This window comes from Protopterus annectens, chromosome 3.part1 (assembly GCF_019279795.1).
Source record: "Protopterus annectens isolate FY-2018-M chromosome 3.part1, PAN1.0, whole genome shotgun sequence".
Classification (NCBI taxonomy): domain Eukaryota; kingdom Metazoa; phylum Chordata; order Ceratodontiformes; family Protopteridae; genus Protopterus; species Protopterus annectens.
Genome location: NC_056732.1, coordinates 1,396,100,032 through 1,396,125,934, shown reverse-complemented (window position 1 = coordinate 1,396,125,934; position 25,903 = coordinate 1,396,100,032). Strand labels below are relative to the sequence as shown.

The 25,903-nt window shown below is 39.6% G+C and overlaps 1 protein-coding gene across 2 annotated transcripts in view; it reads left to right on the top strand.

Moving 5' to 3' along the window:
* FADS2 (fatty acid desaturase 2) overlaps positions 1–25,903 on the top strand; it is a 416,746-nt gene that overhangs the window by 351,639 nt on the left and 39,204 nt on the right. For both annotated transcript variants that reach the window (XM_044067446.1, XM_044067448.1), the window contains exon 9: positions 19,942–20,038. In XM_044067446.1, coding sequence (XP_043923381.1) covers positions 19,942–20,038 — 97 coding nt within the window. The remainder of the gene's footprint in view (positions 1–19,941; positions 20,039–25,903) is intronic.

Sequence of the window (25,903 nt, the reverse complement as noted above, 5' to 3'; positions counted from 1 at the left end):
GGTAGGCCATATAATCATGTTGCCATCAAACTTGGTTAAAAAGCTTTTAGAGCTGGACGTGAGGGAGAACAGCATTTGAAATGGCCTGTTGCTCGCTCATTTCTCTCAGGAAGCTCAGGAAGGGTACGGGGATCTCTGCCTCTGCTTATACGCTGGTGCTTGAGATCGTTGATGATGCAGTACCTCAGAAGTGCCAGTCTGCTGCTTATGTGTGACATCAGTGAGAGGACGGAGTGTAGTCACATGCTTGCTCTAACATGGCAGTGCTACCCATGCAAAAGGAGATCACTTAAGGGGGAAAATCTCCTCTTGTTCTAAGTAATGGTGTTGTGAGGATTACAACACAACCGAGATTAGCTCTAAACATTCTTGTTTTTAAAGGAAGAGGAAAAAAGAGATGTTGAAGAGAAAACAGAAGAGGGATGAGGATGACAGAAAACCTGGCAACAGAAACATCATGGATGGGTGGGCCACACCCCTCTCCTCCTCAAAAAAGGAAATTTGCAAATGCCAGAAAAATCATATGTTTTGTAGGCAGCAGGAAATAAGGTTATATGCTAATTAGAATGCAGCATGCGTATGACGTAAGTAGGTAAACTAAGGCAGCCATTATATTTTGTCAATTGTTTCATTCACAGACATAGATGTCTGTATTCACCTTGCCTAACTGCATGAGAAATACATTAGTTACATCGTTATTTTTTATACTGCCTGCCTCTAGTATTCTAGGAATTGGTTGTGAAGATACAATACCATCAGTCTACTATGAACATGGAGTTGTTACATTCTGACACTTTTTCAGATGTACTTTGTTTCTGACTCACAAATTAAGGAGGCGGGAGCAGTCTCAGCATGGTATGTGTATGTATGTGTGTGCCTTGGGGGGGTAGTTTGGACTCAGCAAACTATTTCAAAATGGATGCCACTGTTGCTAAGGCTTCCCTAGCAGAGTGATACTACTGACATCTGTGATGACTGCTGTCTGGTAGTCAGACTTAACTAAGGTATGCTGTTAGTGTTCTTTGTGTCATCACATATACAAATGTGGGAAAGGGCAAGTTGAATTATTTCTGAAACTAGACAGGCAGGGTAATTCACAGATGTCTTCCATTCTCCACATAAATGCAAAGCAGAATGCATCCTGGCTACTATACTGACAGATACTCAGTTCATAAACAGAATCAGTATGCAGACAGTACACGGCAAGAGTGAAACTATAGCTCAGTGTGCTAGCCGCTTCATCAGCATGGGGAGAAATGGGAGCAGGAGAGTGCAGCATGCTACACTTATAAACACAGAGCTAAATACATGTCACAGTTCTTTCTATGTAAAGATGTGTGTAAACAGATTCATGTTATCTGCAGCATGCTACACTTATAAACATATAGCTAAATACATGTCACAGTTCATTCTATGTAAAGATATGTGTAAACAGATTCATGTTATCTGCAGCATGCTACACTTATAAACATAGAGCTAAATACATATCACAGTTCCTTCTATGTAAACATGTGTGTAAACAGATTCATGTTATCTGTAGCATGCTGCACTTATAAACATAGAGCTAAATACATATCACAGTTCCTTCTATGTAAAGATGTGTGCAAACAGATTCATGTTATCTGTAACATGCTACACTTATAAACATAGAGCTAAATACATGTCACAGTTCCTTCTATGTAAAGATGTGTGTAAACAGATTCATGTTATCAGTGCCTTCTTTTTGCAAAAACGAGGTGACCATTATGTCAGCATAATCATCTATGCGTATTATTTCCACAGCAGGAAAATGTCATGTCTATCTTTATAGAGCACTGCACAATATTCTTTTACCCATTATACAAAAATTGAAATAATTTCAGTAAATATATAAAACTTACAATGCTGCTGCTATTCCCTTGACTGCATTTGAGGTGTTTATATTATTATGTTTGGCAAACAAATCAGATGACAGCAGTTAACACAGGGTAACAAATATGTATAAGTCCATAATATATTACAATTTTGAAGACAGCAGTGTAGTGGCATATTACTGAGAACAGCATAGTAGCTTGTGTCCCTATATAACAACACAACAGTACTCTCAGCAGTAAGGCACTTACAAAACAGGAAGCAGAACATCACAATATATGCCTTTACACAGTTGAGGAGCATACCTCTCAACTTCTTTCCTCAAAATCAGAGACAAGACCAGAAATAATGTGGCCAGTAGCCCCAAACTAGTGACAGTGTTTAAATATTACTGTAATTCATTTCAAAATGTTAAGACAACAATTGGTTTTGCATCAATACGCATTTTCTGAACCATAAGAAATATTTAACTCTAATGATTAGCATTATTGTCTGACAGTAATTCTCGGTAATCTATACCAGAAAAACAAATTGCAAGGGACAAGTTAAAAATATGAAGGAAAATCCAGGACATTCTGCAAAATCAGGGACAGTTGAGATGTATATTGTAGGGTATAAAGCGTATGACAAAGGTGTGGTCCAATATAAATATGTATGATGTACACATACTGACACACGTCTTAAAACTGGGAAGGCAAGACTTATTCTTGGTGAACTTACCCCAGTCATGCAAATGTAAGCACCCAAACACACACACACACACACACACACACACACACACACACACACACACACACACACACACACACACATACACATACACATACACATACACACACACACACACACACACACACGCACACACACTTACACACATGTATATATGTATATCTTTGCATGTCTTTCTGTACATAATTACATGGCTACAAGGAGAGGGCTTTACACAATGCATACCAAGGTGACTTGTTTGGAGCACAGTACTGGGTAATGCATTTTTTAACTGTGCTACTTGAGTTTGCCTCCTTACTCTTTTCTGCTTCCTAGCCTTGCTGTATCTGATTTAAATTCTGTGCCCAGTAACTGTTGACATTGTTGATCCACATTATAACTTCCTTTTGGGCTGTATTGCAAGAATATATTTTGTGATGTTTTATCGCTGTAACTTTTAACATCTGTTGGATTTGACTGTTTATTCTGTTTGCACTGTTTGTGTGTATGTGTGTGTGTGTGTGTGTGTGTGTGTGTGTGTGTGTGTGTGTGTGTGTGTGTGTAAAACAAAGATTAAAAACGTCACATAAAATCATTCAGTAAAAAATGAAAGAAAAACCCAGTCAAGCTAGTATTTTTCACTGTGTGATACCTTGAGCCTTCTGTAATCGAGGCCCATTAGATGTATGCAAATGACCCCTTAAGGACATTAATTGTTTCAGCTACATGGCATCTGAATGTTCTTGACCTTTTTACTTTTTAAGTTTATATGGTTACATTCAGGCCAATAAAGACAACTGCCACTAGCAGTGGACATGTACATGTCTTTTTATTGACTTCATCAGCACAGCATAAGTGGATAGTTTGGCTATACTTCAGAAACACAGGGTCTTTAAACCCAGATGATGACCATAATCAATACGCGCGCATGCGCACACACACGCACACACGCACACGTGCACACACACGGACACACACCTATGTGTGTGTGTGTGTGTGTGTGTGTGTGTGTCTGTGTGCGTGCGCGTGTGTGTGTATGTGTGTGTGTGTGCACGTGTGCAGTCCCTCGTGTTTGTGTCTGAGAAAATGGATTGTGTATGAAGGGCTAACTCTGTAACACTGTGAGCTGCAGTAAATAGCGTGTTTCACAGCATAGTGGCATCTGGTGGGTTATCAAGAGTCTGAACTGCTATGTAACACCAACCCAGATTAGGAAAATAGCAGCCAGAAAGTTAGTGATGCAGACAGAGATAGTTAAGAAGAAGAATAGAAGCAATATAGCCAGAGCAGTAGCTTAAGGATGTGGTATAGAAATGGAGACGGAGTTAGAAGAGCCTTAAGATCTTGCAGTCCTTGCAGTCTGTGAGGGATTGAAATGTGACAGAACAGGAGGATGAGGCTAGCGTGGAAGAAGATGAGGACCTGAGCATTAGGCAGGCTTTATGCAGGAGCAAAGCCATGTATTTTTGAGATAATTTTTTAAAGAGGCACACTTATGCAACTAGCGTATTGTATGTTTTTTTATTTTTTATATTTTTCCCCCTAACAGACTTGTTTGTTTTTCAATTGAATTGTACAGGTTATAGGTCACATTAAACATGGGAAAAGTTTTGAAATTATTTATTGTGACCTCATTTTTTATATCACAAAAACCTGGCATTTTAACAGGGGTGTGTACACTTTTAATATCCACTGTATCTGTAAGATCTAAATAGAGTGATTACAATTAGTATTAACCAATGTTTACAAATGGTCTCAAGAATACCAAATGCTGTTACTAGTACAACATCAAAACTAAGGTTTCTAGAAAATAAGCTAGATGAAGAAATAGACAAATTATGCAACAATGAAGGAAGAGATCCCTCAAGACTTCATTTCAGTATGTCCTTAGCAACAGAGGTATTCCAAACAAGTTTTTCACATGTGACTTAAGGATTGCGATGTGTTATAAACATAACTGGTAATCTGCTAGTATGGGGTTCATAGGTAGGTACTAGGCCATCGGCCCAAGGGCCTATGTAAGCCTAGCCAGCAAGGTTCCATAGCTTATGCCACCCAAGAAAGTTATTTTCCTGTGCCACTGTCAAGCAGAGACACAGAAGTGATCCCCGGGGTATATTTCCTATTTCCCATCCACTCATCACGATTTTTCTTGAAGAGTGCTAATGAATAACTTTTCTTGACATAGATGGGTAGCTTGTTCCAGAGTATAGGAAGTCTCTGGGACAGGAATATATCCCTCCAGCGTGTCCTGTTTATTGTGACAAGGTTTAGGTCCCTAGACCGTGTAGCTCGGAGGGATTGGGATTTCTTTAGGTGTAGCATGACCAACAGCTCTGAGTTTGACATAGCTTTATATGTTAGGCAGAGATCACCTCGGAGTAGGCGATATGCTATGGAGTAAAGCTGGAGTTTTTTGAGGTGGTCAGTGTAGGGCATTTGTTTGAGGCCAGTAATCCTCTTTGTGAGGTACTTCTGTGACCTTTCTAGCTGCTGCAGATGTCTTGTGAGGGTTAGTCATATGAAGTGTATAACAAGTTTGATACAGCTGCTTAACAGCCTAAGACTTTATAATTTTACCTTAAATAACAACAAATGTAAGATAAAAGTTACAAGCCTGAAATACATAGATCATATGCTGGCATCAGAATGACAGAAACCTAACAAAGGAAACGTCTAAGGAGTTATGCAAATCATAAGCTGAGAAGACAAATGTGCACTGCAAAGGTTTCTAAGAATGATGTAATGTCTTACAAAGTTTGTACCATATGTGACTGAGATAGTCATGCCTCTGTAAATGGAGCTATGAACACATAAAAAGTTTTTCAATGCTTAAGAAAGTAGTTATAGTTTCTTCAATATTAAAAAAATTGTAATGTGAATAAATTGCTTGTGATGCAATAGATGCTAGTCAGAATGCTAGTGGAATTGTGGTCCTACAAGAGAAAAAAGTGATTGTCTATTGGCCATGAGCTTTTACATATACAAAATAGACATGCGTTAAGAAAGTGTTAGCTACAGAATATGAAAATGCGAATTTCCATGAATATGTCTGGCAAAGAAAATCAGGTTTAAATAGACCACAAATCTTCACAAAGAACATTTAGAAAGTCCTTGAATAAGGTACCTCACAGACTGAAAAAGATGTTATTTAACCCACAGAAGTAAGATCTGAAAGGGAAATACAGACCAGGCATGTGAATCCACTTAACAGATACACTGAATTGAATGTTTTCCAGAGAAGTGCAATGAGTTGTTAGTGGAAGAGCTAGAGGCTGTCTTGGTAATACCACAGCTGTCAAAGACAGAAGAAAAGTAAAAGGTGTACTGATCTGTGTTCCTTTTGAAATTATGAGGACTACAAACATTGTCCTTGAAATGGGTAGTCTGAAAGGGCAAATAAGAATATATATTATGTCCGTTACATATCTCAAAATATTCCCTTTATTCCATGATGCAACAGTCTAAGAGCTAGTACATATAAGTAGCATAGGCAAGGGAGCAAATCACTCCTCACTGAGGGGTTCAGCACTGAAGCCCTGCTGAAAAATAATTTAATGGATTTATAGACATTTTTGCAATTCAGTGTATTTTTTTTTATTTAAAGTTGTGGGATAAGAATTGATACACTCCATTTTTATAAGATAAATCTGCTGACACTGACATGGAAAAGTAATTCTTTAAAGACGTCAAAATTAAGGATTATGGTAAAAGACATTAGCTGAGGAATCGATTCATTCAGAATTTCTACAGACACTTGTTTAGATAATGCGTTACATTACAATGAAAAGCTAAAATTATTCCTCTCTGACTGGACAGAAGTTGTGTATCAGACTGATATGGATGGGACCCAGTAAGAACACTAATATATATTGGACATGTAAGAGGAGAGTGTTACACAAGGGAAACCCCTTAACTTAAAAAACTCCAGTGTCACACAGGTCAGCTGCACAGAGAATATTCCAAGCTGGAAACAAATGCAAATAACTAATAAAAAATACAGGGTTGCTTTTTGTAGAAGACAAATTGTTCAAGTTTCTTACTTCCATAAATTTTGTTAGAAAAAAATATATATATCATTAATAAATGTTGCAGAACCCAATTCCTATAATTTATGTGGTTCCATGAGTAGCCATGGTCCACTAAAATGTATTTTTCCATCACCATGGTACCTGCAGCCCATAGAAGCAGAATAACTTCTTGAGGAGCCAGCGGGAGAGGTGAGACAAAGTGGCAAATAGCCAGCTTTCTCATTTTTTTTGTTTTTTGCCCTCCCCATGGTATATCCCCAGCAGACCATCAGCTATTTGCTTTCTGCTGCAATTGTTCCATACCTCTGTACCTGGTGTTATCACCTAGCCACCCTTGGTAGGTGGAAGGGGATTGTAGAGAGACTGGAAGGTATCCTCCTGGCAGCAGCTGTCATTGATGGGGCAGGAAAGGAAATTGGAGCCCATCATATGGGAGCTGGGGTAGATCAAGGAGTCAGCAGCATTTCATTTCTTGTCATAAGTGCCAGTTTTTTTATCCAAGATTCCATTTGTTGTCATAAGTGGGGTTTTCATCCAAGGCTCTACCCCAAGTATGCTAATCCTATTTGGTAAGCTGGGTCAGGTAATATGGAATGGCTTCTCCGAACTTGCCCAGTCCAGGCACTAGGTTTACTGCTCCTTACTGGTCTACCCACAAATCCAGCCTGACAATTGTTCCAAGCCTCAGCCTTCATATAGGCTTGAAGAACTACCTACCCACTCCAGCAAGGACCATCTGACCAGGATATGGCAGTCAATACTTGCTACAAACTCTGCCAGACACTTGAGCATCTAACTGAGCTCAGGTCACCTGGGTCATAATTAGGGATTTAGCTCTCTAGGGCCTTCTCTCACATTACAGGGGGAAGCAATGCAGTTCCTATACTTCACCTGCTTCCACTGCAGAAGTTGGGACTAGCTCTGAGAACTCAAAAGCAAATCCGGGCCACGTTGAAGAAGGAATGTTGCTCCTTGGGTACTGCATTTAGATAAAAGCATACATGGCAAGTATGAATAAAGCACTCATGGAATTTACATGTTGTTATCTGCATGAGGAGAGACACATTAAGGCATACAACTTAAAATTCTTACCTTCTTGCATGCAAGATGGACAAAATATTCTCAGTATATAAGGATAACTTCTAAATGTTCTGGAGGGGATGGTCAAGCCACATCATATTCAAAAATGATTACATTCTGAAAATAAGTAGTCAGCCAGTGACATCACCCTGTGCAGTTTATTTCCTTAATGCATCTATATAGCTCTTCTGTATTCTTGCAAGGACTCTTCAACTCCATGTACTCAAGAAAGGTCTAGTATATAACTACCTGTACTTGTCTCCATGTCTTATTGGACAAAACTTGTAGTTTATCTGTTTCATCAGGAGCATCACTATAACAACTCTGTGGCTAAAATAAGCTGATTAAACAACAATGAAAATACTCGTATCATCGCCTGAACTATGACATTTAGGCTAATAAACCTCAGCTTATCCTGCTCTTACCTGGACTTTATCCTTCATTGCTTTCCAAAACACTTCCGTTTTCCTCATCTACAAAGTACTTACCCTCAGTTCCTTGTATCAAGCTTCGTTGACTGTATATTTCCCTAAGCACTCCCAGACTTTCAGTCAAATATACTGACTACACTCCATCAAGCCAGCTATGTACGCATTTATTAGAGCAGAGTTAAGGCTAATTTGTAGAAATCTGCCTTCTGCAGTTACTTCATGGAGATTACATGAAACAGCTGACCAAACAAGTATGAAATCCGAAAGACATGGTATTTGCATGTTTTTAGGTTCTATACACACATACATTGTGTGTGTGTGTATGTGTGCATGTGTGTGTGTGTGTGTGTGTGTGTGTGTATGGGTGTGTGAGTGCACATCTGTGTGCCTGTGTGTTTGTGTCTGTATATATATATATATATATATATATATATATATATATATATATATATATATATATAGATATATATATATGTGTGTGTGTGTGTATGTGTGTGTGTGTATGTGTGTAAAGTTCATAAGTCATAGTCACTGGTGATAAGGCTATATACTCTATCTCCCATCTTTGTATCCAAATGGACCTTAAACTTACTAGCACTCTTTGATTACCGAATTACTCAAGGAATAGCATTACAGATCCATGGAATAGTCTGAGAAATAAACTTGGATCTCAAAACTAACCTGTGTATAGAAATTTTACAATTTAAGTTAGAATATTTACGGGTAATAGGGTTATACCATAATTTTAAATTTGTCAATACTTGCTTCATCTTGTCTTTATATACAATAAAGGCCATAATTGCTTTTCCTTTATAATACCTTTAATTGACTGTATAGAGGAGATACAGTCTTTGACACCTTTTCTGATATCCCATCTTTATACCAAAGGAAAACATTTTGCAAAGCTCTTTTAGACAAATTCTAGTTTTATTTAATTGAATCTTATTGTAGATACAAAATGCATTATTATAATGAAGCAGAGGTCTAATACAGATTTTGTGCAATGCAGCCATTGCTTTAGTGCCACATAATAAGATACTTTTAACAGACATCCCATTTGCCTCAAGGGTCGAATGTTATATAATTTCACATCAGCAGGGCAGCACAGTGGTGTAGCAGTTAGCGTTGTCACCTCACAGCAAGAAGTTTTTTGGTTCGATTCTCAGCTGGGGTGCCTTCTGTGTGGACTCTGTATGTCCTCCCTATGTTCATGTGGGTTTCCTCTGGTTGCTCTGGTTTCCTCCCACATTCCAAAGACATGCTACAGGTGGACTGGGCATGCTAAATTAGCACTAGGTGTGAGTGTGTGCCTTCTGAGGATGTTTGGGCTCCAGGCCCGGAAACTTGACACTGTAAAACTTTACTGCCACTCTTTCTGCAGACCAGTGATCCACTGTGGTGACCCCTAATGGGAGCAGCCAAAAGGAGAAGAAGATGATATGATTTTACATCAGCCTTATAAAGTGGTACCAGCTAGTTATTTGTGTAGTACCCCAGTGTAAGTCAGCTGTCTTCTCACATCTGATGAATGCATATTTGTTGTAAAAAAAAAAAAAAAAAAAAAAAATCAGACTCGTATTTTTTTTTCTTTGTTTTGTTTTCCTGCCCTCAGCTGACCATCATTTGCTTGGTTGCTCCCCCTTGAATCGTTGGGAGGGAGGGGCATTGGGAGTTTTGGCAGTATTGCCCCTCATCCCCCACAGCAGTTGTCATACGGTATTTAGAGAGACATGCACTAAATAAAGTTAGCAGCCAAAAGCATCCCATACTGGTGGAAAGTCTTTTCTATGCCTTACCCCTTCCCTGCATATTGATGTTCTGTAAAGTAGGCTGGGTGAGCCACTAGACATGGCCTTCAATGGTTTGCTTGCCCAGACCCCGTGAGAGCCATACTTCCATGGCCCACTCAAATGATCCACGCTGCATTTTCTTGAGTTATTATCTCCACCAGGGTTTGAGAGATCTACCCTCTACAGCTTTTATCCTCCCCATGGTTGGCTGGCAGTGATAGTAGTAAGAGAGGAGAAGCCTTTTTGTCTTGCTTATGTGAAGATTTATTTCAAGGAGTCAGTGTTATGATAAGAATGTTATACTGATATACTTCCCTTAGCTAGACAATACATATGTTTCCATTTGTAATCTCTTTGATAAAATGAAGCTTGCTATTGGTTGAACTCATAAAGTGAATGTTTTAATTTCTTAGGGTTGATTTGAAATACCACACCAGATTACTCTCAGAGTTTCCCAGAACAATGTCCTTCTGCTTGTTAGAGGATGAAACAGGTTTATGAGTAGTAGCTGTTGCAGGAGCCTTCCGTAAGGTCCTACAGCAGCATTGCATAAAATTCTACTGTAAAATGACACCTTCTGGGGACACTAAGATGAGGTAGAAAACACTTACATGTGTCTAGTATTTTTTTCCACTGCATATGTCATGGAGAATTTGAGAACAGCATCACTGTTTTTCTGTTGCTGCAGATGTACAGAGGTAAATAAAAAATGATTTCCATTTTTCTGTTTCGAGAACAAACATGTATTAGGTATTTCTCTTGTTTCAGTTTTTAGAACTTATGGGGGCCACACTGTTTTCACCTTCTTAAAATAATCAATTGTTCATTGTTCTGGCTGCCTGTGGTGTTAAAATAAGAAAAGCTTTTCTCCATCTGCGTAATAAGGCATCACTCATTTCATTTGACACTAGAAGTGTGGGTTGTGAGCAAAGGAATGGATGAGTAAAATCCTTGTGTTTGCATCTGTTGCAATAAGCACCCATTCACAGAATGACTTGTAGGAAAAGTGAGCTCATATATATTTATATTTTCAGGACAACTAGAGATCCTTGAAAACATGCCTGACTATTATTTTTTCATTTTATTTCTGTAACTATTGCATATATGAATAAAGAAAGCTTAACAGAGACAATCTGAATCTCTAGTTAGTGGCTCGTACAGACATATTTATCTTATGCTTCTTATTTGTATACTAACCAGGAAAATCACATGTCAAGGCCTGGTTTTGTTTTTAGGCATATATATGTAAAACTGTTTATGAGAAATGACACACTGAGTTAATGCATGTTTTGGCATTTAAATGCCGTATGCAAAGAAATGACTGAAAGAGGCATAGTAACTGCTACTGATCTGAAAAGTCTCATTATATTAGTGGCTCATCAGGTTATACAATTATTTATTGAATTTGTTAACTAGGGCACAGCACTGATCAATTCTGACCAATTTCAGTCTCAACCGGGGTTTAATAATATGACCAATCATAGTATATAATAGTATATAAGATAACGACAACATGAACTATCAGTGAATAAAATACAAAGAATGTTCAATGCTAATAGTGCAAATGTTTATAATTCAGTAAAATGAAAAGATAAAATTAAACTTGCCATCACTGTGCATTGTAGTATAAAGCTTGCTTTATATTTAGGAAGCTAGAGCAACAAATCTCTGCCCCTGGGCTGGTTGACAGGGGTATAAGTAAGTGAGCAGAGGCTTGGTACCTACCCTTTGATGCCAGGAATATCAGAAGACTGTGAGTTCTAGCTACGCCCTCCTACTTAGCTTTATCTTCAAGTACGGGCAATGTGGTGTGACATTTGGGAAGGGTAGAAGTGTTACATTCCTGGGGTGCTATCCTTTGTATTCAACATTAAATCAAGGTCTCATCTGCCTGAGATGGTGGTAGCATAGATGTATGTTAAATAACTGATGGCACTTATCAAAAGAGTAGGGACTTCTACTGAAACGACACCTACAACCAATGTATTTTACACAGTCAGTAACTTCAGCACTTATCATTACATTAAACAAAACTCATAGTCTTCATACAAGCTCGATTTACAGCTCACAGAATACTGTTACTTATTAATTTAGCACAAACTATATACTCCATATACAGTAGCACAACAATATTGCATGTTACTGAGATCTTCCCCGCAGTGGTGGTGCTGCGGTAGCGTTGTCGCCTCACAGTAAGACGCTGTCCGGTTCGATTCTCAGCTAGAGCATCTTCTGCATGGAGACATGCGTGAATGGGCGTACCTTCATTGAAGGTTGTATGTCAGGCCTGGCAAGCTGGTATGTAAAAATCAATTGCCAATCATTAGCGGACCGGAGTTCCGCTGTGGCGACCCCTAACCGGGAAAAGCCGAAAGACACAAACAAACTGAGGTCTTCCTCTGTTTCAAAGAGAAACATTTTTCAGGTCACCATTCCATAGTAGGTATCCAAAACATTATTAAAGGGGAAAGAAAAAGCCCCTAAAATTGTTTGCTCAACTCATTAATAGGTTAGGTAGGATCAACTGTAGAAACATTCCCTGATTATCAATTGATGTTTGGGAAATATTCTTGATTATTAATTATATTAAATCATTCTAGTAAACATATTTATCTTTCAGAGGAAAAATATTTTTTTTAATGACAGTTATAAAAATTATGGGTTATTGTTTTGATCTGAAATTATTTTCAAAGACACTTCTACAGTTTTAATGAAATTCCTAGATTGTTGTTAGGCCAATATAAGAGAAAACAATTTACCTTTTTGTTAGAGTTTAACTAATGAGATTGTCTTTACAATTAAATCAAGTTTCTATTTTGTTCATAAAGCTTAATGTTTAACTCAATGTAAATGTGCATTCGTAGCTATATATATATATATATATATATTTCAGTTTCCAGAGAATTATTCCAGATCTGCCGGTAACAATACAACTGATCATGAATTAATTCTAAGCTGTAATGTTTTATAAACTGTTAACATATGACAGTATCCCAGAATATATGAATTTATGTTGTGCATTTAGTTGAAACTTGAACAGATTGCTTCATATTTTTGGTCTAAAATGTTTTGTGATCTAATTATATCTTTGAATTCCAGAAATATAAACTTGTAACTGTGAAATATAAACTTGGAAGAAATAAGTGAGTAAGAGACAATGTTAAGGTAGAGCTGTTTGTAATAAGTTTATCTTAATCTGACACCAAAAACATTTCTTGGGAAAAATCTGTCCTAAAAAAGCTTTTCAGGAGGGGCTAGCTAAAACCCTGTCTGACTAGATATAATGACAAGAAAATCCAATGTAAGCTTGTTACTAAAATCACTCTTGTTGTATAGTCCACAGGTGAAACACAAGCAATGTCTTGGCCTATATGCTGAGCAGGATTCTTGTTTTTTTTTTTTTTTTTTTTCTGCAACCACAGTCTTTACAAATGTTTCAAATGTTGGTTGTGTATGTGTTTATTTATTATCAGCAGAAGGCAACAGTAGCAAATGTCAGCTCTCTTCTTGGTGAGATATCATGCAGAACCTCAAAAACCTCTAAACTATATTACTCACTGGGAATAAATCAGTATTTTCCAAAAGTGCATCATTTAGTTGCATGTGAACTTTTGAGACTTCTCTGATTTGTAAGTCTGTACCATTGTTGTGTTCCTTCTATCTAGTCCTGAATCAAGATTTCTATAGCAACAACTTGTATTATATTTCTTCCATTTACTCTCATAAATACGATGTCTGTAAGCTGCCACAATTTTCTTCTTCAAATAACTGAACACCCCACGCTGGTGTCACAAGATTCTGATAGATTTTCCTACAATCTGTCCAAATGCTGCAGTATTTCCTCCTGCTGTAACTTTTCCCTTTCCTATTCTTTTATTAACTTTGAACCCCAAATTAATCATATATTTTATTTAACTGACATTTTTTTTTACTGAGAAGGTCGAACTGGGTTCATATCCCATTTTCAGTGGATGTCCAGGGAGGAAAGTTTCACATTAATGTAATAGGTTACAGTAAAATAGAGTTGTTACAAAGCCTGAGACAGAAAAATGAAATATTAACAAGGTAAAAATTCAGCTTCAGCTCATACAGTGTGAGCCTATACATACTACAAATATTTGGACAGATGTAACAAGCTGAATACGAATGTTATCAATCAGCAGAGTATTTACAAGTTGCAGTTCATACAGATGACTTTAAACACATTGTAACAGAGATGACCAGATAGTACAGCCTAGGCAAAAATATACTTTTTGCTATCTACCTCAATCTAAAATCATTAGTCCCCAACACAAACCTTAACATTATTTGTATTAAAAAGATAATACTTATAGTTAATAATAATTAAAGTTTACCTCTGTACCTTTCTTTTGCTGTGCTTTTTTCCTTTCCCTTTTGTTCACTCTTTTTTGTATTGAATATTTGTCACCTTGCCCAAGAGATGATCCCTGTTCAGTGTTTCTTATTACTTCTAATCATTCATGCTTGTTTCAGTTAATAAATTAGACTTTTCCTTAACAGGCGATTCCTTGTTAATCTTTTTCCTGTCTCCTTCCCTGCCTTTGTCCGATAGTTTATTGTATTTTTTCATAGTCTACCTCAACATTATTTCCTTGATGCTTACTTGTATGTTTCTTCTTCATTTCCTGTTTATTTCTTCTGCTTTAGACTTCACTAACATTTCTGTTCATTCTACAATGTGTAAATTCCTCAACACAGTTTCATGTGGCATGAGTTATCATCTAGAGGCTGTGTGCATTCTTGTCACATTCATTTTTTGCCGTTCTTCACCACATAAGAGACTCTGAGTGCTGACCAGCATGCCTAATCAAGCTCAGATTCCTAGGATTACTGTGATTAAGAATATACCTATATTCTCAAATGATAATACCTTACAGGGCTCCTGCTGAAACTAAGAATGCTTTGTGAACAGCCCCCATGACTGTAGTCACAAAATGTCGCAAACATTTCAACAGAATCCAGAGAGGAAATTAAAAAAATATTAAAAATAAAAAATTATATTGAATTGGCACAAGCCTTCCTCTACCCCCAAGAATGGGGGTGGTACCTCCCCTGCTCCTTATATATACCAACTCCACGTTCTGGACCTCTTGGTAAAAGTGGGAATTCCAGGGATATTGCTTGTCTAAACAGAGCTCTCTACAACATAATAAACAAAAAATATATCAATGCACTGCACCAATGCCATACCTTTTAGTATTTATTGTTTATTTACCCTCCACTATGATGTAGCTAGCTCCTTAATGGGCTAAATAGTAGTGAATTCTTATTTGATGTTTTATTAATTGCTATTGAGTTCTGATTGGCTCTCATGTATTTTTAAACTGATGAGTGGAATGAAGAATTTGTCTGATGAAGCAGTTTTTTACTGCGAAAGCGCTCACCATTTGTATTTCCTGGAATAAAACTTGACTTGATTTTATTAGCTGTGGTCTGGTCACTCTTTGCTTTTTTACTGGATTTCCTATATTTTGATTGACCAGTTTGCACACACCACATTTCTGTTTTGGATTATAGTGCTTCTTTTGTTACTGTGGTGTTGTGACATGGCTGAAGGCACAGATGCTACACTGGAGATGGATCCTAAAAAGGGCTCTACTGAAAATACAATTTCTGATATAAGGAAAACATTCCCGTTCATTCAGAATAGGAATAATCCTTTACTTGAACTTCGTTCCTGTGACTACACCAGGTATAGAAGAATCTGACTGTGAGTATGACTCAATTTCACTTAAGAGAGACCTTCATAAAATTGAAAATGAAACTCACAAATTAGTACGTCTACGGCTGCAAAGATTTCACTTTGAAGCCTGTCTTAATCTTCGTATTATACCTCGTGGCTTGTGAGTACTTAATATGCCTTCCTATGTATTAATATTGAGACTAGTTTTAGTTATATACGTTTACTGATTGACTATTTTAGACCTGAAGAGAAATCTTTAGTCACTCATATAACTAGTCTGCAAGAAGAACTGTATAGTAAGTATCCACCTTCGATTGTTGATCTTAAGGTGGACTATGTAAGTGAACATCTACATGCTTATGAAGCTCAGCTGTTAAATTATAAAAAGAAAAAAATCCAGAGAGACTCTGAAGATTTTTCCAATGGCCGAGTCTTTGCGTGGCTGAGGGCAGACAATGCCAACAATTTAACAACTGATGCCTCTAATAGCACTAATCTGCACAACATCTCTACTGTGAATACTAATAAGGAAGTATCCACCTTAAGTACTGCAGCCCAGGATGACGTATATGCCCCACAGGAACAACCAAGCTCACAAAGCATTCAGGTAACATCGGAAATGAACAATGAAAGAAATAGCCAGCAAGCGGCCTTTGGAACACGCAAATAAACTACCAATTCTTTACCTGTGGCTGTTAACAAAGATGCTATTGTTTATCCCCCTGCTGATGCAGGGAATTTACTACCAACATCACCATATCCTATCAGGAATACGCATTTTCGGGAATTCCCTCAGGGCAAGAACAGCATGAAACGCAAGGCGTCGATAGAGGAGAACGGTTCCAACACCCTCAAGAAAATGTGGTTACACAAACCACATCCCTAATTTGGAACATTTCTCACTGTGAACTCACACAAGATGAAATTGCTGTTCTAGATAAAGGTATGACTTTTGTGCCTTCAAACAAAATGACTATCACAGATAATGTAATCGAACTTAAAATGTTTACCAGGAATCTACTTTTAAAAATGCAACATAATGATTGTGTTACTGAGTCTAATACAAGTAGATGATTTAAGAAACTGAGTAACTATATACCATTTGTTGATGGCGTGGTTGAAACATTTGAGAAAGCATGCCTGAAAGATATTTATAGTCTTTACGACAACAGAACAACTACTAAGTGTCACAACAATCTTAACAAAGATGAAAAGGCAGCCTTATCATCTTTATGTCGAAACCACGATATTTGTATTAGACCCGCTGATAAAGGGGGCCAAATTGTAGTGATGGACTATGATTTCTATAGACAGACAATGTTATCTATGTTAAATGATGTCCATGTTTACGAAGAAGTCCCGAATGGGAATATTCATTCTTTTAATAATAGAATTCACAGTGCTTTATTTGAGTGTTTACAAAGTCGTGTTATAAATATTGACATGTTCAATTATTTTATAGTGAAGGAACCCATTATACCCATTATTTAGGGGTTCCCCAAAATCCATAAACACCCTTCCTGCCCACCTATGAGACCTATAGTGACTGGTGGGGGATGGAGTACTGAACCCCTCTCTATTTACATAGAACACCATATGAAACCTGTATTGGCTTTAAATAAGCACATTTTGAAAGACACCAAACAATTTCTAGAAGACCTTTTTGAGTTTGTAGAAAATACACATCCTGGAACTGATTGTTTACTGGTTACTATGGATGTTAAATCACTTTTTACTATGATCCCTAATGTGACTGGCATAGAATATCTGAAACAATACCTGATGGAAGATGGCACATATGATGCTGCCGCTATATATTTTCTATGTTTTCTTATGGAAATTGTATTAGAAAATAATCTATTTCTCTTTGAGCAGTCTGTATATAGACAGTTGGATGGCGTGGCTATGGGCACGTTTTGTTCCAATAGCTACACCAACCTTGTAATGGGGACCTGGGAGCATCACCATATTTTGACATATGATCTCAGTAGGCATGTTATTTTTTATCGGAGATTTGTAGATGATCTCTTTCTTCTCTGGCAAGGAGGGTTGGACTCCTTTGACTCTTTCTTTACTAATGTCAACAATAGTACTGATTTTTTAAAATTTACTTTTAAAACCTCATATACTTTTATGGAGTTTTTGGATATTAATGTTAAAAGGAAAAGCACAGCAAAGTTCTACACTGAGGTCTATCATAAAGAATGCAGTAGAAATACTTATGTTCATAGACACAGTATGCACCCCAACCATGTGTTTAAGAATGTTGTAAAGGGGCAAGCATTTAGGATGTCTAGATTAACAGTGGAAGATGGGACATTCATGCAAGAAATGCACACATTAGAAAGGACATTTAAAGAGAGAGGTTGTAAAGTTACAGAAGTTAACCCTATTGTGTCCAATGTGATGGCTGTCAGGAATAATGAAGCAAAACCTTATTTTTCTAACTGAACCCCTACAGATAGGCAAGAATCTAACAGAAACCAAGTATTGAGAGTACCTGTTACTTACTCCAGTAATACCAGACTGCTACAAGGGATCTATAGGAAGCATTGGAATATTTTGTGTGTGGATGATAAGGTAAAAAATATGGTTGGAGACAAACCCAGTTTTGCTTTTAAGAATCAGAAATCACTTAAAAGGTTACTATGTGGGCCGAGGAATAGTGATATGCACTGCACTGGGACTTCTGAACATGTTCAAGGTACTCTACCATGTGGAAATATAACTTTTGTGAAGCAGTGGATAATAAAGGTTACTCTTTACACCCAGATACTGGGAAGGCTCTGACATTCACCTTTAGAGCAGACTGCGACACATATATAGTCTATTTGGCTTATTGTGAACTGTGCTCATCTTTCTATGTAGGTATGACTACACATAGATTATGTGATATTCAGAGGAGAGCAGACACTAATGCCCTTGCTAGACACGTGATAGCTACGGATGTATCACACACATTTAAATTTTTGGTCATGGAGAAAGTGTGGACTGGGAATAGAGGGGGTGTGGAGAGGAATAAAGTAGAATGTAAAGAACCAGAATGGATCATTAGAATGAGATCCACTATGGGAAAAGGGCTGAATGATAAATTTTCCATCAAACCTATGCTAGATAAGAGACATCTTAAAAAATAGGTGTCTTTTATGTATTTTATTATAAATTGATGCATATAGGTATCCCCTTTTTTTACATGTATTTACACCTTTTAGTATTTATTGTATATTTACCCTCCACTATGATACAGCCAGCTCCTTAATGGGCTAAATAGTAGTGAATTCTTATTTGATGTTTTATTAATTGCTATTGAGTTCTGATTGGCTCACATGTATTTTTAAACTGATGAGTGGAATGAAAAAGTTGTCTGATGAAGCAGTTTTTTACTGCGAAAGCGCTCACCATTTGTAATTCCTGCAATAAAACTTGGCTTGATTTTATTAGCTGTGTTCTGGTCGATCTTTGCTTTTTTACTGATATAGCACCTTGTTTACTATTTCAGCTAAGAAGTATAGAAAAAGGAAGAAGAGGATCTCAGAATGCAGCTTATTTGTAGTCTGTTTTTAATTTCATGTTTGAAATATTAAAAAGTGTTTATCATTGGTGTTTTTCTTGAAACTTCATATGACCCTCTAATCTATTTTATTATTTTGCAGTCTGCTTCAGTTTTACATGGTGTTACGAACGGGTTAGAATGTTTAATATTATCAACAATTATTGCATTTTAAATGTACAGATACTACTTCTGAATAAAATAAATTACATACACAGTCATTGTAGTGGTATACATTAATTTTGATTTAATTAAGTTTTGAAAAGGTCATGATCTGGCACTTAACTTTTCAGCAGAGGTTGACACCCACTGACACCAGTGTCAGGGTGCGTCGCTTTCTACTCTCTGCTGGTACTGGCAGAGGGTAGGATCTTGATCAGTGACCTAATAACATTCCTGTTTTTTTAACTTTACTGACAAAATTTACGCACATTTGTACAGATTTAATGTCAGTAAAGTTAAAATTCATGTGCGTTTCCGGGTGTCACTCGAAGTTTTATATCTTTGCAATTGAACATCAGCAGTCATCACTTTTGGCACCTGTTAAAAAAATGTTTGTCTGCCCTTGTGGAAGAGTTAACATGTATTGCTATTGTTTCTGTTGCTATAGTGTATTGCTTTCATTATGTGGCTGTACTTCTATAGTACTTCCAAATTTTATACATTAGTGGTGGTATATTTTTTCTTTATTGGAAAAGCCCAGGAAAGGAGTTATTAGGGCATCTTCCTTCCAGAAGTTCAGTATCATTCAAGCTGTGGAACTATATTTATACTTTTTATGCATGTTTGTTTTTAGACTAATTGAGAGCCACTGGTTTGTTTGGGTTACTCAAATGAATCATATCCCAATGGAAATCGAATATGAACAGTATCAGGACTGGCTTTCCATGCAGGTAAGCAACGCATGCCTGATATGCAATATTTGGCTGCTTATGTTTCATAGTCTGGAATCTGCTTCATGTGCCATTGTCACTATAAATGAATGCCCTCTTATATGTATTTCTTAAATATGTGTATCACTGTCTTGTTCACATTTGAATTCATTCACACTTTCAAAACATTCCATAATTCAGAACATAAAAAAGCACCACAGAGCAAAACTAAAGCCAGTCACAAATCAGAACACCAGAACCCTACAACATATTCAAATAAAATTTGTCTGAATACTGGTAGAGTTATGGAAAGGGTTTTTGATAGGTAAAGTGCAGGGTTAGGATTAGGGTCAGGGTTAGCAGGTATTAGGAAGGTGGGCAGGGGGGGGTTTACCCATCTGGATGATGTCACCCAGCACATTCATGAGGAGGAAAGGCTTAATCATGGAACTCCTGATAGATTGCAATATGATGGTCCCAATTTCTCTGCCTCATTAGCAGCAGGACCTATCCAGTAAAGGGACATGTTGGATGCCCCCACAAATGCAGTAGCCCTAGGAAGAAAGGAACCCTGGCAGAAAGCAGGGATCCTGAGGTGGTAAGCAGTAAGCTAAAGAAAAAAAAAACACTCTTTAAATATGTAAATTCAATGTTAAGTTGTCTGTCTCACCTTCATTCTTGCTGGATGGTTCGGAGCCGATCCTCGGCTCTGACTCAGCCTTTTACTAAAGCTTGAGAGCTATTTACCGCCTCGAGGCCTCTTCTTATCCCACAATGCTAGGCATCAGATATCTAGATCTCTTTTGCCACTTCAGCTACGAGGTTGTGTTTTTTACCGGCTCCAGGTTGTATAATTCTTTATTGTATTTTTTGCTACCAGTATTGTGTAAATTTTAGTTATTCTTACCTATTATATATATATATATATATATATATATATATATATATATATATATATATTTATATATAGATATTTTTTTTTGATAACTGTTGTGGTTTTTAGTGGTATTGTTACTGTTAGTGTTACCTAGTGTGTGTGTATGTGTGTGTATTGTTTTAAGAACTAGTTAACTTTCCTTGGTATCCCTTCTGTAATATGTCTAAAGATACCAAGGTTTCAGGTTTCAAGAAGTGTGACTGGTGATGTCAGAAGATGTCTCTGACAGACGGTCACACTTCTTGTGTTTATTGCTTGGGCCCCCTACACCTGCAGGACTCCTGTTTGGTCTGTCATGCCTTCAGTCCGAGAGTCCTGCAGGAGAGTAGGAATAAACTCATTTTGAGGGGCTTGTTAAAGCCAGAAGGATCCCCGGCCAAACCTTCGTCGGGGAAATCCTTAAAGCCCGCCAAACCATCGGCTCCCTGTTCGGAGCCGACGCCGAGCGGAGCTTCTGCCTCCTCGTCGGTTCCGGCTGGAACCGACACTTCGAGACCTCAGTTGGCTCCAACATTGCTATCGGAGCCTTCTCTGAGCCGAAAGCATTCGAGGTCTCCCTCGTTAGAGTCCATTCGTTTGGCTCCCAGGTCTCCATTACTCCAATCGGAGTGGAGCTATAGATCCCATTCCTCTCAGTCCTCCATGCTATCTGATTATGACTTGGAGAGGGTGGTCTGTAGGCTCCTTAAGTCACAGGCACTGGCCAAAATGTTGGCTAGCCCTTCTCAACAGACTGTGGCTATCCCTGTGTCTTCTACAGTTCCTCCTCCGACTCTACCACTGTGTTCGGAGCCAGAGCTTGTTGGGGCTCTAATCGTTGGAACGTCAGAGCCGATACCACACCTTTTGGCTCCCTCGTCAGCTCCGATCTCTTCAATGGTTCCGTCCTTGGAGGGATCCGGGCACCAAGACTCCCTCGTAGGCTCCGAGGGGGCGAGTGGCATTGGACCCTTGTCTGACCCCATTCTCTCTCGGGGCCTCGGCGCAGGTGAGCTCGGCCCCAACATCGGCCTTGGAGCCGTCCCTCTCGGTGCCAGGAGGGGTTCACGTCTCTTCGGAGCGGCGACCCTCTTCTCTGCCTGATAGGGGCGCCTTTGAGGTCATGAGGAGTGTGCTGACTCCAGTGTCGGCTCCGCGATTGACCCCTTTGGCTCCTCCCCCTATGGTGCCTGCGTCGGTCTCTGTCCACCCTCCTGACCCCAAGCATGGAGAACAGGCACTCCAGGTAGCCCCATTGGGTGTATCTTCCTCTTCCGAGGCCTCCCCGATCATTCAGAGGAGCCCCCTCGGAAGAGAAAATGTAAGAGGAAACATGTTGACTCCCCCGAGTCAGTCACCTCAGACACCGACTTGGAGGATTCGGAAGGGTCCCCAAGGTCCCCCTCTGAGGATGTCTCCTTCTCAGACATCCTTGAGATCCTTAGGCAGACAGGGAACTGGACTGCCCTTAACCCTTCCGAGGACAAGTCGGTGTACCTGGATGCGTTTGGTTCTCGCCCTTCCACCTCCTGGGTGTCTCCGCCTTTCAACCCGCTCATGGAAGTGGTGGCTCGGAAGGCATGGACGGCCCCGGACACAGTGGAACCAACTCCCCGCAGGCCCACAAAATTCATTACAGCCCCGTCCAACAAACAGTTTCTTACAAAGGGTGTCCCTGTTGATGCCATGGTGGTTGCAGCAGCCACTAAGAAGGAGTTGGCTGACCCTTCTGTACCTGTCCATCCACCTAATAAAGAATCTAGGACAATGGACAGGTACAGGAAGTGGATGTTTTCTTCAGCGACCTTTTCCATGCGGTCACTGAACTATCTGTGCCATTTCACCTGCCTTCAAAGGGATCTCCTTAAGGAACTGGGTGATACCCTTCAGGATCCATCTGCTACGGGGTCTCATGAAAAGATTAACTCCCAGCTGGCGACCCTTAACTCTATAGTCAACTCCTCCATGCAGCTCATTTCTTATGCAGCCGATGGGGCGAGTAGGGCTACAGGCACAGGCATGGCTTTGAGAAGACATGCCTGGATGCGGTTATGTAACTTTGCTGACCCCTTTAAGGCGTCTTTCACCAATACCCCCTTCGATGGTTCGGCTTTGTTTGGACCACAGGTGAAAGATACCCTTACCAGGTGTGAGCAGGAAGGCAAGACTCTCTCTGCCGTGGGAGTCCATTTTTCTACTCCCTCTAGACCATACCCTAAAGGTCAGAAGGGTGGAAAATGTGGTTTTGCAAACCCCAGGGAGTCATGCCTGACACACGTGGTGAGTTTCCTTACAGGAGCAGAGGAGGGAACAACAACAGACGCTGCCCAAGGGGCAGAGGGGGTCTGCAAAATCAGGGAAGCAGGAAAGCTTTCTCTGATAAACCCTTTCAGCACCCCTGAGGGGCTGCCCAACTGTCCACCCTCTGAGGCATTTGGGGGAAGATTGTCACTGTACCCAGAAGCCTGGCGACTCCTCACACAAGACAAATGGGTACAGTCTATCATATGCGAGGGTTACAAAATCCCTTTTGTCCACACCCCCGTGCAAACAAACAAATCCCTTCCAGATGTTCCACCCAGTCTAAGGGAACAAGCAGTACTAGAAATTTCAAAACTGCTAGAAAAAAGAGCCATCCAGCCAGTCCCAGCAGACCAGCAAGGATTCGGGATTTACTCCAAGTTCTTTTTGGTACCAAAAAAAACAGGGGACTGGAGACCCATTTTGGATCTCAGCAGGTTAAACAAGACTGTTCAAAGAACGAAGTTCCAGATGGTCACGCTTCAGTCCATTCTACCCTTTTTGGATCCGGACAACTGGATGTGCTCCATAGACCTTCAGGATGTGTACTACCATATCAAAATGAACAGACGCTCCAGGAGGTTTCTCCGCTTCCAGCTGGAAGCCAGTCACTATCAATTCAGAGCCCTGCCCTTTGGTCTCACCACAGCCCCCAAGGTGTTCACCAAATGCATGGCAGTGGTTATGGCTCACCTGAGATGGCGAGGATTCCAGGTGTTTCCATATCTAGACGACTGGCTCCTAACTGCTTCCACCAGGCATCAACTAATCCGAGCCAGGGATTATATCATCCAAACTTGCTCCGAGCTAGGTATCTCTATAAACTTCAAAAAGTCTGCATTGTCACCTTGTCAATCTATAACCTTTATAGACGCCATATTAAATACAAAAGAACTGTCAGCAAAACTTCCATTAGAAAGAGTATTAGACATTCGCTGACATGTTCAAACGTTACTACAGTGCAAGAGAATTCAGGCCAGATTTGTACTGAAAACCTTGGGTCTCATGGCAGCAGCAATCACATTACTTCCCCTGGCTCATTTTCACATGCTGTTTCTTCAGTGGATGCTTTTTACCCAGTGGTCCTTTCAACAGCTTCCGATGTCTCACAACATAATAATCACCCAATCATGCAAAGACCACCTTTCTTGGTGGATGGTCTCCCCTCAAGTTTTTCAAGGCAGACTGTTTGTCCTTCCTCCTCCGGGTGCCACGGTGACAACGGATGCCTCCCTGATCGGGTGGGGGGGGCATTTTCAGGGCAGGACTGTCCGGGGCACTTGGCAACCCCTAGAGTACCATCTGCACATAAACGTCTTTGAGTTGAGAGAGGTACTTTTAGCGTTGCAAGCTCTTCGGGACTCTCTACCTACCGGGACTATTGCAGTTCAGACAGACAATATGTTGGTAGTGTGGTACATCAGCAAGCAGGGTGGAACCAGGTCCTATCCCTTATGTCGAGAAGCACTCAGACTCTGGCAGTGGGCGATCTCCTCTCAACGGTTTCTGATAGCAACGTACATCCCCGGGAAGTCCAACGTCATAGCGGACAGGCTAAGCAGAGCAATCCTTATGCCTCACGAGTGGTCTCTCAATCAGTTAGTAGCGGACAAAATTTTCCACAGATGGGGTCAACCTTGCTGCAACCTTTTTGCAACCCCTCTCAACAGCAAGTGCAGTGACTTCTTCACTCTCTTCCCCCTCCCAGGCCATTCCCCCAGAGATGCTCTAGTTCACGATTGGCCCCGGGGGTCTTCTCTATGCCTCCCTTTCCCTTAATTCCAAAACTGATTCAGAAAGCGACCGCTTTGGGATCCAGGATGATCCTCATTGCTCCTTACTGGCCTCGACAAATCTGGTTCCCATTCCTGCATCGTCACCTACTGGAGCAGCCCTGGAATCTGGACCCAGTGCCAGACCTCTTGATCCATCAGTCGGGCGGGCTGCACCAATCCCTTCACTCTCTCAACCTCACAGTTTGGTTGCTCCACTTCCAACCTTAGCCAGGCTTCCACATATTTCTCAGCCAGTGCGTGAAATCATACTTTCTTTGCACAAATCTTCTACTAGGAAGACTTATGCTAGTAAGTGGAAACGTTTTTCTTTCTGGGCAGAGGCTAAGAACATAGACCCCTTTACAGCCCCTGTCCATAATATTTTAGATTTTTGGCGGAACTTTTTCGAGCAGGTTCCTCGTCTGCCACCATTAGGGTCCAATTGGCTGATATCGCAAATTTTCACGTTGGCTTATCAGAGTCCAGTATCATGTCCCACAAACTTTGTAAGGCCTTTCTTAAGGGGACTTTTTTACTTAGACCCCTGGTTAAAGATCCTCCCCTTCCATGGGATTTGAACTTGATATTAACTTCTTTGATTCTCCCTCCCTTTGAACCTGCGGCTTCGTGTTCCTTAAAGTTACTCTCCTGGAAGACTCTCTTCTTAGTAGCCATCACCTCAGCCAGAAGAGTATCAGAACTTCAAGCCCTTTGTATTCGTCCTCCTTATCTTATTTTATTTTTCACAAAGATAGAGTTTCACTCAGGACTAATCCTTCCTTTTTACCCAAAATACCCTCAGAGACAAATCTCAATCAGGCTATTGATCTTCCTGTCTTTTTTCCTAATTATTCAAACAGAGCTGAACAAAAGTTACACTATTTGGATGTTCAC